Raw genomic sequence first — 15,702 nt, 5'->3', positions numbered from 1 at the left:
CAGTGTTTGTGAGCTTTAAGACTGCATTTTCATTCAGACAAACGCGAAACCAGTAAGTTTGGCTTGGGACCCGTTTTAAAAACGACTCGTTTTAATGACTAAGAGTCGTCTCTTTCTAACGTTCTAATTTTATTCACGGTGCATTTTCAGATTTAAAACTTAGCAGGATTTTTTCATTCGCTTAAGAACTGTATTAGACGCTGCATGAAAACTCATTTTCAAAAATCCAAAATAGGTATACTTTAAGTAATGAAACTTTAGTTTTAAAGACGATTTAATACGCTAATGTTTCACATTGTGTGGATTTTTGAGGGGAATCTCTATATGCACGCACACACACATTGCACAGAATGCTTAAAAATGCATCATATATTGTCCGCGTAATGCCATAATGATAATACATTAAGAAAGTACATTGAAAATCCATTTATGGACCCTGTTGCACTTAGTATGGTTTCCTTTGATAGCAGATCTTGGGCTGTGTACAAAGCCTCTTTCTCTGATCCTCTTCTGAAACCATGTTTGCGGCCAGGCACAGAACAAAGCCTGTAATGTTGACTGCAGATCTTTGAATGTGATCCTTTACTCAAGATACTGTTAATTTTATTCACAGCTAAGTTCAGCTCAGAAATAAGATGGCAAATATTAAGCTTCCGGCTATGCCAAAAGCATCTGACATTATACAGAAAGTTCAGTGAGCTGGGCACACAAAACGTAGAAGTGTTTCGGGCTTTCTCAGTATTAAATCCTACTGCTTGTCTGATTGTCACATTTACATAATAGTGAACTGAGAATGACACAATGCTCATTAGCAAATGCACGTGCACTCGTAGGCTGAACTGTCTTATCATACTTCTTTTGTTTTTGACATAATCAAACTTTGTATTGACACTTTTATGTTTCGTTATTATATACTAAATTTAATGTATGCTATTGGTCAACAGTTAATAATTACACATTGTTTTATGCTTTTGTAAAAAGTCTCTTATGCACACAGAGGCTGAAATGAGATAATTTAAAAGAACTGTCTTCTATTAGAATAATAATTTATTCCTATGATGGCAAAGCTGAATTTTCAGCAGCCATTACTCCAGTGTTCAATATCACATGCTGATGCATAATGTTTGCGTGATAACGGTTGTATTTTTCTTCTTCAGCATTCACTGATAAATAGAAAGCTGTAAAGAACAGCGTTTAAGTGAAACGGTTTTGTAATGTTAAAGTGCCTTTACTGTCACTTATTGATGAATAAAAGTCGTAATTTCTTACAAAAACATTCTACAAACTTTTGAATGATAGATTATCCTGTTTGTTCTATAAACATTGATAATAATAATATTAATAATAAGCATACTGGAATAATTTCTGAAGGATTATGTGATACAGGAGGGAACAGTTAATGTAAAAGTCAATGAAAGTGATTTTGTGGCACTTTGGGATTGCGCGATAAAGTGCTGTTCACTTGTAGAATCCAAGCTTCTAGAGGGCACAGAAGTCTGAATTAAATGAATTTAGGTAGTGGAGTGCAGAGTCAGTGGTGGTTTTGTAGGCAAACATCGGTGCCTTGAATTTTAATGTGAGCAGCTATTGGTAACCAGTTCAAATTGATGAACTAATGTGTGACGTGTGTTCTTTACAGCTCATTAAAGATTAATCTGGCGACCGCATTCTGGATTAATTGTAGGGGTTTAATAGAACTGTCAGGAAGACCTGCCAAGAAAGTGTTGCAATTGTTCAACCAGAACAGAATAAGACATAATAAAGGAGTTGTGAAGCATGTTCTGAATGAAAGAACCTTCTTAATGTTGTATAAAGCATGTTGTATAAACTGCTAATGGGCAGTTTTAGCAATGTGGTCTGAGAAAATCAGCTGACAATAAATCACAACTCCGAGGTTTCTAGCTATTTTTGTAGAACAGCGTTTAAGTGAAAAGGTTTTGTAATGTTAAAGTGCCTTTACTGTCGCTTATTGATGAATAAAAGTCGTAATTTCTTACAAAAACATTCTACAAACTTTTGAATGATAGATTATCCTGTTTGTTTTTTAAACATTGATAATAATAACATTAATAATAAGCATATTGGAATAATTTCTGAAGGATTATGTGATACCGAAGATTGTAGCAATGATGTTGAAAATTTGGTTTTTGGAAAAATTTGGAATTTTTAAAAAAATTACATGCAATAGAAACAGTTTTATTTGAACAGTACTTTGCAATGCTACTGTTTTTACTGTATATTAAGAAATTAAATGCAGCACTGGTGAAAATAAGAGACAGTTAGTAAACAGTAGTAAACACGATTATAAACTATGACTATGACAAAGTATTAAACATACAATGACATATTAAAATTTGTCAACCTTTTTGTTGTGACACAAGCTCCTGAAATACCAAATTTTGAATATACTACAGACTTATAGAAGCACTGTTGTTGTGTATTCTTTAAAAACATGAAGAACATTTAATGCATAAAGTAAAATAAATGAAAAATCAATTTTAACTGGTGGTAGAAAGTTACTAACCACCTAGATATGCCTTAGCAACACAACTCCCTAGCAACCACTCGGCAACACACACACACAAAACAAATACATAAATAAAAACCAGTACACTAGTAGTGTATTGGTTATGCAAAAATCTAATTGTCATCATTTTAGGTTGTTATAGGCCAACACACAGGCCAGTGATTTTTTAACCAAGCAAAACATTTGGTGACAGACATCAGTTTGGCCCACTGTGTCAAGATGACCCATATATTTACAACCACTATTTGATTTTTATTTTCTTTTCTCTTACCTTGGCAGACAGCATCACTGACAGACGTGCAGCTTTTCAACTCCATCTCAGGCTGATCGCAGACGGTGCAGGGCATGCAGGGGTCAAAAGAGGTCTCCTGATCCGAATATGTGTCATCCAAGCACTCCTCACATACCGTGTCACGATCAAACATACAGCGCATCAGCACACCCTGGCCAAAAGGACACACCGTGCAGGCCTCACAGCGGCCCGTCAATTTGCTGAAGAAGAACCCATAGTTACAGACACACACCGCGTCGTTGGCATCAGTGCAGGGTGTCAGCATGCGTGTGAGTTCAGAACATGGCGTACACGGCTGGCACCGCTCCGTGTGGCTGAAGTTCTCTGAGAACGTCTCACCTGAAGACAAAAGGCGAAAAGCTTAAGATAACAAGTCTTTTTGCACATACAAAGTTAGTAGTTGTATTACCATCATTACCATCATAATTAAACTCAATAAAAAAGACTCAAAATTAAACATTTTATTTCTTATTTTCATTCATGAAGTACTAAAATAACAAAAAATTACACATGAAATAAAATTTAAAACAAAATTAACACATTAATTTAAAAGATCATAGTATATTAATGATAACAGACATTAATTTCAGTTCATATATATGTATATACACATTTACATTTAGTCTTCTATATATACATTTAGTAGTATAAGTAGCAAGGTTTGTGTATATATAAAAAAGTTTTTTAAATAAAAAATGAAACTAAATTAAAAAATAGAATTAGAATAGAGAGTTTTACAGTTAGAGGGTCAAATAAAGATGGAAGATATGTGTTTTTAGCTGTTCTTGAAGATGGCTAAGGACTCAGCTGCTCAGATTGACTTTGGCAGTTCATTCCAACAGGAGGGAACAGTTAATGTAAAAGTCAATGAAAGTGATTTTGTGGCACTTTGGGATTGCGCGATAAAGTGCTGTTCACTTGTAGAATCCAAGCTTCTAGAGGGCACAGAAGTCTGAATTAAATGAATTTAGGTAGTGGAGTGCAGAGTCAGTGGTGGTTTTGTAGGCAAACATCGGTGCCTTGAATTTTAATGTGAGCAGCTATTGGTAGCCAGTTCAAATTAATGAACTAATGTGTGACGTGTGTTCTTTACAGCTCATTAAAGATTAATCTGGCGACCGCATTCTGGATTAATTGTAGGGGTTTAATAGAACTGTCAGGAAGACCTGCCAAGAAAGTGTTGCAATTGTTCAGCCAGAACAGAATAAGACATAATAAAGGAGTTGTGAAGCATGTTCTGAATGAAAGAACCTTCTTAATGTTGTATAAAGCATGTTGTATAAACTGCTAATGGGCAGTTTTAGCAATGCAGTCTGAGAAAATCAGCTGACAATAAATCACAACTCCGAGGTTTCTAGCTATTTTTGTGGAAGTTATCTTTGATGTGCATAACTGAATGGTGAAATTGTGATGAATTGATGGGTTTGTTGAAACCACAAGCAGTTCTGTCTCGGCAAGGCTCAGTTGAAGGTGATGATCCTTCATCCAGCAGGAAATCCTGTGAGACATGCTGTCTCATATCATCAGGATGGAATGAGAGGTAAAGTTAATCATCATCATAGTTATATGAAAAGCCATGTTTCTGAATGACAGAACCTAGTGATATCATGTAGAGAGAGAGAAGAGAAGTGGTCCAAATACCGAGCCCTGAGGCATCCCAGTAACTAGATGTTACAACTTGGACACCTCACCCCTCCAAGTTACATTGAAGGACCTATCTGAGAGGCAAGACTAAAATCACTGCAGTGTGGTTCCTGAGATGCCCTTTGAGTTTAAGGGTGGGAGGATGATCTGGTTATTGACCTTGTCAAAAGAAGCGGAAAGATCCAGCAAGATAAGTATTGAAGATTTGATAGCTGATCTTGCCAGTTGAATCTGTTGGTTGCGTGAGAAAGGCAGAAATTTGGTTTAAAACAACTCTCTCAAGCGTTTCAGAAATGAAAAGAAGAAGGGAAACCAGTATTTAGTTCTCTAAAAAAGTTGGGTAAAGAGTGGGTTGTAGTGGTGTTGCACGACCCTGTTTAAATAATACGGCAAAAACACCAGTGTGAAGGGATGTGTTAATGATGTGAGTGAAGGAAATACGGCAAGAGAAATGGCTTGAAAGAATTGAGATGGAAGAGGATCAAGCAGAAATGTAGTAGAATGATTGCAAATAATGAATTTGGAGACTTAAAAAGAAGGATGTTAATGAGTATATGGTAGCTGGAACTTACATTAGCTGTGTTTATTTAAACTCATGGTATATTATATAATAAAAAATCTAATTTATCAGTTTTATAATATATATATATATGCTTAGCTTTTATTAGCTTGTATTATTTTTTTTATTAACAATCAACTGCAAAATATGTTACAAGGTTTAATGATTTGATAGATAAATCTTTTTCCACAATATGGTGTTTGATTGATTACGAAGCCAATATTACATTTTATAAATTTCAAAACTGCCCTGAAAGGATGAAATAATGTCACATTTAGAGTTTGGGCCATAACTTTTTTAGTTTTAGGAAAAAGGGTAAAAAAAAAAAAATTCACATCTAGAATCAACAGGAAGCTAGAAGAAATTATGATGTCAGTATTGCAATATTGAGTGTAGAGCAAATATCTAATGCTGCATGCTTATGGTATTGTATTCCCATCCTCCATCCTCAGATATATTAGTGGATAGAGGTCTAGCTATCACTAAATTATTCAGGAAGCTATTTTGTCTGTGTATATGTGTGTGTGTGTTTGTGAGACAGCACAACTCTTGTGACTAGCCCCTCTTTAGGGCACATCGCCTCAGTGTCCCATACCATATTAAGTGTTTCAGTATATGCCAAAGGCTGGATATTCGTGGAAGCAATGACCAGACAGTGGCGGAGAGAAAGATAACACGCTAATGCCATAGTTATCCTTACATCTATCCATCAGAATGGATGAAACGCTACTGTGTCGTTGTGCTGGACAAATAGAGTTTGCACATTATGGGTTCCCCTGTGTGCCGGAGCTGCTAATGGCCCTAATGATAACGGGTAATGTGCTGGCTTATGGGGGCCAGTTATTGGGGCTTTATTTAGGAGACTGTGATGGGTAGTCTGTGCATTTCCTGCAGATGAAATCCCGTCCACTCAGGCTTTCTCCCTCTGAGTCTACTCTTCTCCTGAGCTCTACCCTTTGAGATCCATTAGCATAATGCTAGCCATCAATAATGCATGTCTATGCATTATGACAGACGGCCGATGTGTGGGGGTGTTCTCAACCATCATGGATTTTATGTGTCAATTAACATTAGGACTATAAAGTGCTGATGTAACGTTCTGTCGATAGCTTCTGTTTATCAGTTCCAAAAAAAGGACACCAACTCTGCAGTACATAATTCACTCTTTTATGAACTGTATGAAAGCATGTCTCATAATACTCATGTCTTCAGATCAAAATGATGTGGGCTATTAATGGCTGATGCGATACAAATAAATGCGATAATTGAAGAGAACTGGCAAATGGCCAAACAAAAGGCCAAAATAAAAATTATTAGCTTAAAAGAGCTGTTTCTAATTGATCTAAACCATGAAATGAGTTTTGTTGGTTATAATCAATCAATCAATCAATCAGTCATCCACTTTTATTTATATAAACAGTATAAAATGAGAAAATATAGTCTTACCTTTTATTAAGCTAAACTATAATAGTATTTACCTTTTGTATCAGAGCATTACGCAGTGAACGATCAGTACAAAAGAAGCTAAAGACTTCACATCCCAAATTCACTTCATTGTTTGGACACTAAATTTCTCCCCCTTTGATAAGGTCAATTACGAAAATACACACCTGGTTCTTTTGACAAAGCGCTTGTATGTGTCAGGAATTAATATGAGACAGTTAACTTAAATGATCACTCCTCAAACAGCTGTTTTGATTCCAGTTCCATCCCAAATGCTACTTTTACATGTCTACGCATTATTGCTGAAGTGCTGTCAAGAAGCATTTGGTGACTTATGAGACTGTGAAAGGAACAGTTTGGGGTTTTCGGCATGTAATGGTTTGGTTGATTGATGAGGAACGCAGATCCCAGCACAGGCCCTTAGGGAAGACTTGACGAAGAGATGGGAATTACAGAATGTTTGGGGTTGTAGTGAATGACAGGAGGTCTTGGTGGACATGCCTTGCTGTGACCTTTACCCAAGGCTACTAAATATTAACAAAAAAACGAACATGCACAGAACCGAAGAGTGGGTCAGTTAAAGTTATCTGTCTGCGTGATTGATATGTTAAATGGATATTTATAAGATGTTATTTTATATGAAATTGGATCTATTCAATATCTAATATACACCAGTATGGTTAGACGCATAGAAAGTAGTAGGGAAAGAAACTCAGTGGCCTTTCTCAAAATGTTCTCATCTACATCTCCGGCCATTTGATCTGAGCTATGCTATCCACAATAATTGTATAGCTCTATACTCTTAATGTACGTCAACAAGTGTTTCATTTGTCTATTCTTCTTTCTCCTAATGCATTTTAGAAGAAACGTTCACCATTCATACAGCAGTCTAAAGCTCTGATTGCATTCCATTTTTTTTTACTTCACATTTAATACAGCATTTACCAAAATATATAGTCATAACAATTCAACTCAAGAGTTACATTTAAAAACACCAAGAACTGCAGAATGCCCAGACAGCCCCATGATCCATGTGTCAGATTAAAATTGAATTATAATAACATATTTAGGTAAGCTTTTATAAAGTGCATTTTATAATAATGTCACATTTAAATATTCACCTCATTCATTTTTATGCTTTAGTATTTTTTTTGTACTTTAAAGCCTATCTTTTATTGCTCTTAAGTTTATTTGATTGCTTCTTTTATTCTAATTTTGAATAAAAGCATCTGCTAAATTCCTAAATTTAAATGTAAAAGCACATATAAAACTTTTTAATTTATTGTAGTGTGTTATTTAATATTACACACATATAATTTATTGTATAAATTTTTAATATTTATTTATTTATTTCATTTTTTTGTTTTGTTTAAGGGCATGAAACTCTCCATAAATACTGCGTGTGCTAAGGGATGACTATTCTTGGTCACATTTCTGGCTGCTTGTCCTCAATTTCCATTTATTTCTCTTTTCCTATCTTGTCTTGTTCAGCTGGGTCGTGCAAACAGACATGTGGGAGATGCTGAGGTTCTGGCAGGCTGTGTCCTGAGACTTGGCTCTGGACCATTCTCTGTACTCTGTTACGTGACCCTGCCAGTGCAACAAATGCATGTACCACTGGATCGCGCCTTAATTAATCTCACTTAGAGCTCACCAAAACACTCAGATTGGTCTCTGAGCTCTCCAGACAATGTTTTGTCAAGTCTCATTTCCTAAAAGCATTTCCCCTTTAACTACTAATTACCGTTCACAGCTCAAAGGCCCCCGGCCTCCCCTCAAGTGAGAGTTCAGCACAGGAAATGGCATTTTAAATAAGGCAGCTGCTTCATTTTAGCAACACCGTGGCCAACATCTCTGTAGATACTCACTGTCAAGACACGGTTCACACACTGTCTGTGTCGCCCCGCAGGGCTTCGTCATGCCTTCCCCGGGTTGACATTGTTTGCAGCACTCTCCACTGGTGGTGAACGCCCCTGAAGAACAGAAATTCTGTGCAGACAAGACATCACCCTACAGAGATAAAGAGGGGGAAATTAGTAGCATGAAATTCAAATTTTACGTGTATAAAAAAAACGTTTTCCTTTTTTTAGATATACACACAGTATGGGAGAACAGCCACTACTTAGTTTCATAGAGATTAATTTAGACAAACAATAATAATATTTGATCAGATAAATGCATATAAATCTGTTACACGATTAACCACGATTAATTGCATCCAAACAAATATGTTTTTGTTTGCATATTTTAAACTGTATATTTAAATTAGCACTGAGCAACGATTAATCAAAATCTACGTTTTTTGTTTATATTATATATTTGTGTGTACCGTGCATATATATTATTTATAAACACACACTCACACACACACACACACAGTATATATTTTGAAAATATGTATGTAGATGTATATATTTATATTCATTTTATTTACATTATATGTAATTATATTCAATATATAAACTTGGTATTTTTCTTAAATATAAATATACATAGCATGCACTCATTATGTCAACAAAATCTGTTTGTATTATGTCAACAAAGACGTATTTTGGATGTGATTAATCATGATTAACCGTTGACCAGAACTAATATAAATATATATTTAAGAAAAATATGTAGCATTTATATATTAAGTATATTTATATATGATTATATGAACATAAATATATACAGGTAAATAAATGTAAATATTTACAAAATATATGCTTAATGAATATACACAATATATATTATGTTTTATGTATTATGTATTTTTGTCCAATAAAGTGCTGTCTATAATGAAGACGTCCCTCCTTTTAGGGGTACAGTCTCATTTACCTTGGATGGTGATTTAAGTGAACTTAATATCTCGCAAATGTAAATTTATCCATACAGTTGCAACTTTTTTTGACATTATATCTCACAATAAGGACTTTATATCCATCTTGCATTATATCTTTTTTTTCTTGCAATGACCACTTTATATCTCTAACTCTAAAGTTATTTTTATTGACTTTATTTATTACTTTTCAGCGATACTGTTAACTGCAGTTTACCGAACACAGGATATTTTTAAAGAAGTTTGTAACAGCTATTAATTAAAAGCTATTAAACCATATTTACAGAAACGGTTTGAAATAGTCTGCAGATGTAGATGCGAAAGCATTGACCGTTCAGACTTTTCCCACTCCCGTGTCTTTGCTTTGGTTGAGTCAGTCTCCAGGGTATATGCAATCCCAGAAACCGGCAACTTCCCACACAAACTCAGAGCCAAAAATACTTTACATTATTTAGTCCTGATAATGTCTAATGATCCCTATCAACAGCATTGCTTTGAAGAGGATCGGAGAGCTTCGAAAAGAAATAAATGAGTTTTACTAGACTGTATCCACATATGCAGTAAATCTTAATGGTATGTTTAACCTGAATTCAACTCTCTGACAGCAGCCTTTCATTTCAACATCTAACTGAAAGACCGACAGGTATAACCTAAATGTGGCAGCTGAACAGGGGCATTCTGTGTTTCACCACAAGCCTCTTGTCCAAAGATTTTTAATTACGTTCACAGGTAAACTAACAGCTAATTAAAAAATTAACATAATGATGGCTATAAGTCATTCTTGGAAGACCTTATCAAGTTTAATAATCACTATGAAAACATGATGCACATTTGATTTTAGAAAAAACAAATTTTTTAATGTTGATATATATATATATATATGAAGTGCAGCAAAATGAAAGAACGTGCATTTGGTCCTCAATTGCAAAATTAGATAAAAATACATATCAAATCAAACATAGCATTTCTCTTAAGTAAAAGTTTGTTTCAGTCTCAGAATTAAATACAACTAAAAAAAGGTAACTGCAACTTTATATATTGTAACTTTAACTTCAATTCTCAGAATTGCAATTTTGTATCTGATTGTGGTAATTGTTACTTAGTATTTTAAAACGATAACTTTACGTCACATGATTGCAGCTCTGTCAGATTTAAGTCTTGTGATTTTTGCTGAAATTTCTTTTAAATCTTTCTAATTATTTTTTGTGATGAATATAGGAAGAATTCTGTAAAATTAAAAAGTGTGTGAATCGTATCTTGACAGTATCTACAGAGATGTTGGCCACGGTGTTGCTAAAATGAAAAAAGTATAAAACAAAGACACATCCACTAAAAACAAAGGATGTGCATTACAGGCCTCATTACTGAAATAGGAGCAGGGCAAATTTCTGTTTTAATGATTTGTTAAAGGGGGGGCTATCAGGGGGGGGGCGGAGTTCTTCCTCAGGGTAAGAAGCTAAAATTTACTTGTAACTTAGTACTTTTTTCATTCTTGCAACTATATTTTTATTTTTAAGAGATTGTCGTGCTATTCAAGTGAGCGCATCACGAATAAGATTTTTCCAACGTAACTCGAATGTGCCGTAAACATAATACAAAAGCAGCTGATGTCTGAGGGTGTAACATGAAGGACAAAAGCCGATTGGCCGAGTGCCCGACTGTCAGAATAACGACGTTTGACACAGGTGTGAGGAATGACGTTTAGAAGAGCGAGAAGAAAGACAGAGATAAAGAGTGAAAGAAAGACAGATTAGAAGATTCCCTCAAGGCGCTTGTGAGTCAGCTGGAGAAGTGACAGAGCTGAGCGAGAAGAAGAGGAGGCTGGAAAAGCACAAATTAACATTCCATCGTTTCTACCTGTCCCTCACATTACCCCCTGGCATGGGGCAACCTCCTCCTCCTCTTCACTCACTCACATAAAAACACAAACACACCCCTACAGGAGCATTCCAACACAGGTAAAGTTCAACAACCCACCCCCCTCCAAAAGTTCAGCAGCCCATGACTCAAACAGATAACTCTTAGAGATTGGGCCACACAGCAATTGTGCGCAATTATAAGGCAGCTGATTACCATTTTGGTAGAAATGTGTGAAGGGTCATAAATTGCGATGCATGTCATAGAACCTGTTTGCAGTCGCATTCATCCTGACAGGAGGCCAAGCTGCTGCGACTTGTGCAGCGCTGTTTAAGTACATACGATCAGTAGCGGAAAAAGTCAGTGCAGCGTTTCAGAACATGCAGACTTTCATTAATCATACTCTTAAGAATGGTCCTAATTAAATGCGTTCATCAGCAATATGCGTCTGGCATTCATAAAATCTCAAGTTTCAGTGTAGCCCTTTACACTTTCTCAAGAGAAGTGAGTGGTGCTTGCCTTGCAGAAATCACCATCGTGTGGTGAGTGGTTTTTGGCAGTTTGCAATGTGATCAGTAACGCCCTCGACAGCTGTAGTAAAGCCCACAATGTAATGCCATTATGTATTTCGTTTTATTTTATTAATAGTTACTGTGAAATATTATTACAGTTTAAACAAAGCTGTTTTCTGTGAAAGTAAAACAGCCATTCCTCCAATGTCCTGTGTCAGTATAATAAGCTGATTTGGTGTTTAATTATAATCAAATGATTAATTACGATTAATCACACCCAAAAGCCAAAATTTTTGTTTTTTAAATATGTATTGCTTGTGTATATTCATATATACGTAATAAATCTACACAGTGCAAATACATTTATTATGTAAACAAAAACTTTTATTTTGAATGTGATCAGTTGCAAATAATTGATTGGCAATGCTAATAATTATCAACATCATATTATCATTGATGTTGACTAGAGTTCTGCTTAATATTTTTGCGGAAGCTGTGGTATATTTTAATGATCATTTATTGTAAGAACATTTTTATTTCTGTTAGTTTGATCAGTTTGATTAGTTTGAGAAATGTAATAACACAATTCTTCTTAAAAAGACGCTCGATTTTCAGTGCAAGAGCAGACGTGTGTGAGATGTACTAACCCTAAGTACGAGCAAAACTGAAGTTTAAAACGTACAGCTGTACATAGGAATGACAAGTATGCCAGAGTTCTCCTTTATTTTACTGAGAACCAGCAGTCAGAACTAACACTCGCGCCATTTTATCACCTAAATGATTTAAAGAGAGTTTCACGACACATTCTGCACATACTGAATGACCAAAACATGATGGCAAAGAAAAACAAAACTAATGACACGCATATCGTGCGGACGTGTTAGTCAATCCTGCAGAATGTTTCTCCTCCTGTTCTGTCTGTCACGAAGTCAACCTGATGTCTGAGAGCTGCCGTTTGTATGCTTGAATGCACTTAACTCTTAGCCCTTCTAGCCTGCTGGCACTTGTCAACATTTCAAAGCTGACTCTCACTAATGAGGATAGTGGAGCTAATGGATCTCTTTCACTCTTGTTTGCTTTAGTTTGTAATTTAATGCTACGTGATTTACAGCGTTTTCCAGAAGCAATGAGATTGCGCAAAGATCTATTTCGACCTATTTTATTATTTTTTTTTTTTTAATTAACTGCAAAATCTGTGTGTCTGGGACAAATAAATGTTTCATGTCTTATAAAACTTGAAGGATACGGATTATTTGATATCTACATGTTCTTTTTATCAAAGCAAATAGCAAAACATACAGGAAAAATCAGCTGTGGCACCTGTAGGCCCGGTTTATAAATCCAGGATTAAGCCATAGTTTAAACAGGACGTTTAATAAACATGCCTAAGAAAAGAACTGGTGTGCGTCTTAAAACAAAAACTAGGCACTGACATGTTTCTATCAGCTGAAACAGCAATGTGAAACTTGGCTATAAAGTGCTTGTTTGCTTCTTTTATGGATAAAAACTGCCAGTAAAATGACACTAACGTGAAGGATGCACGCTGACTGAGACGTACAGTAGAGCAGTTATTGCCCAAACACCCATCACGCCGTTCAGATGGGTGTAACTCCGGCTTCAGTTCAGAAACAAGACAAGGCATGTGACCACAATGCATGTCTCTATCAGGAAATTGGTACAAAGACAAAAAATAAAGCAGTTAAGCTCACAAATGCGCCTGCAGTTATGTGGTGTACTTCATGAATTATCTATCATTATTGATACTGCTTTTGCTTCAATAGCACACGCATACACCCCTCATTCAACCCCCCCCACACGCAACCTAAATAACAATTAGCTTTATAAATAACTACTTTTTCGCTGGTAAAGCAAGTGAAAGAACACAATGTGCCGTCTGTCAAAGTGGGCGTGACCAGACCAGTTATCCATCATATAAAGAAGTTGTACCCCATTGTATGATGCATTAGATGATGAAAGTGTTCATAATGGCCTGTTATACACTTCATGATGTATTTAAAGTTTTCATAAACAATTATAAAGCATCACGACATGCCTGAATTAATTTATTACAATATATGATATTGTGATCATGCATTGTAATGCATTATTTGATTATACCGATTTTATTTAATTATTATACTAATTATAAAAAGTAATAAACTATAATATTATTATTATTATTTAAATCGTGCTGTGATGCATCTGTATACAAAGAGTATTTGCAAAAACAGATCACTTAAAAATGTACATAAATCATGTTATCATGTATATCATGTGTGTATATATATATATATATATATATATATATATATATATATATATATATATATATATATATATATATATGTGTGTGTGTGTGTGTGTGTGTGTGTTTACATATGTATACATATTATGTATATATGTTTTGATGCATTTGAAACAATAAAAACATGATATGAAAATGATTAAAATTCTCATTTTGGACTTAATTTTGGACTTAATTAATTAATTATGAATTAACAAATTAATAAAACAGACAATCAAACAGGTAAATAAATACTTCAAGTCTGTATTCACTGATTGCCTTATATACCAATGATGTTTTGCTTTCACAAGTGTGACAAAAGTAAGAAAAAGTACTTGAACTGCATGCTGAGACTGTGTACTCACCACGAGAAGAAACACTACTGTCACAGTGAGCATGCTGGATGAAGGGCGTCCCGAATGAAGTAGAATGCGGATGGATAGTTCACTTTTTACATGCGCTCTTAAATAATAAGTTGAGCATCATAGTTCCTTCGCAGACTCAAAGCCAGAAATCGCTCTGATCCTCATGCGTGTCCGTTGAAGTTTCACAAGTGAGAGCGTAGCATTATTGAGCAAACGTGCGGTTTTTCCAGATTAATTCTTCTGATGCTTGTGGTGTGATGAGTCTCTTCATATGCTAGACGCAACTGAATTCTGTGCAAGTGCGCGTGTCCACTGATACAGCTTTTGAAACGAGAAAGATTCACCTCCTCTCTCTCTCTCTCTCTCTCTCTCTCTCTCTCTCTCTCTCTCTCTCTCTCTCTCTCTCATATGTCAGTTCAGAGTTTCCCCTCCCATCCTCATCCAACTCTAAACAAATATTCAGGCGATATCGAAGGAAACGCGTCTAGTCACGAATACGTTTGGCGTTGGTGCGCGAGAAAAACGCGTATTTCTGCATTTATTGTAAGCATGGCGTTTAAAAATGGATTTAAACTTTTTGTCATCATTTGGACTTGTAGTGTGGCTGCTGTGTAGGATAAATAATGCACTTATTATAAAGTATGTAGCAACGCCGTAAGAGGCTCATAAATCATTTGACAGTCAATTGACAGTTTACGACGCATTAGGCTTTCACAAAACATTAAACTGTAACCATGTAATAAGTAACATCGACGATTCCTCGTCCTCAAGCTAAAGTTTTTCCGCTAGAGGGCGCGCGCGCACTTTATAGATGTTCAGGTCGGGTCTGTTTTCCATAAAGTACACCTGTCCACAAAGTTTGGACACTTAAAGATACAATTGTAACTTTTTTTTCCCTCACTCGCGACAGCCTATTGAAATTGCACTCAAGACAGAAACATCCAAGTGGCCAAAAATATTAGCTGCAGAACAGAGATGTTAACTGAGAGAGGTGTCCAGGGACTGAAGGAGCCTTGGACACCAAGCTCTGGCTGAGGCTATGACAAGAAATGCAAGTAAAGCCATTGCTGAAGCTTTTTTGGCAGTGTAGTATGAATCTCTGCACCATCATGTGGTAGACATGATGCACATGTCAGGAAACTCTGTTGTTGGTTTTCAGGGGTTGCTGTAGCAGGACTCTTCAGGCCATGACCAGAAGCTCTGGGTAAAGGGCAGCTCTATCCACCTTTTTCTTGATGTAAAAATGGACACCGCCATTTGTAAATTCTATGAGTCTAGCTTCCTGTCTCATCCACGTCCAGCTTTTGATGCTTGATCTTGTGTCTTATTATGTTATTTTAATGTTGAACGCACTAGTTTGTAGTGAAAACAGTTTACTGCACATTGTTATTCTCCTCA

The 15,702-nt window shown here is 35.7% G+C and overlaps 1 protein-coding gene across 2 annotated transcripts in view; it reads right to left on the bottom strand.

Moving 5' to 3' along the window:
* The window catches only part of ngfrb (nerve growth factor receptor b), a 29,082-nt gene extending 14,444 nt beyond the window's left edge, over nt 1-14,638 (bottom strand). The window contains exons 1-3 of one of the 2 annotated variants that reach the window (XM_043254349.1): nt 14,305-14,638; nt 8,334-8,475; nt 2,799-3,158 (exon numbers count right to left, since the gene is read on the bottom strand). In XM_043254349.1, the coding sequence (XP_043110284.1) occupies nt 2,799-3,158; nt 8,334-8,475; nt 14,305-14,337 (535 nt within the window). In that variant the 5' untranslated portion in view covers nt 14,338-14,638. The remainder of the gene's footprint in view (nt 1-2,798; nt 3,159-8,333; nt 8,476-14,304) is intronic. The other variant, XM_043254348.1, reaches the window with a different exon arrangement.
* Between the last annotated feature and the right edge of the window lie 1,064 nt (nt 14,639-15,702).

The sequence above is a fragment of the Puntigrus tetrazona genome, chromosome 12 (genome assembly GCF_018831695.1).
Source record: "Puntigrus tetrazona isolate hp1 chromosome 12, ASM1883169v1, whole genome shotgun sequence".
In the NCBI taxonomy this organism is placed as follows: Eukaryota; Metazoa; Chordata; class Actinopteri; order Cypriniformes; family Cyprinidae; genus Puntigrus; species Puntigrus tetrazona.
This window is presented reverse-complemented; position numbering and strand designations above follow the sequence as displayed.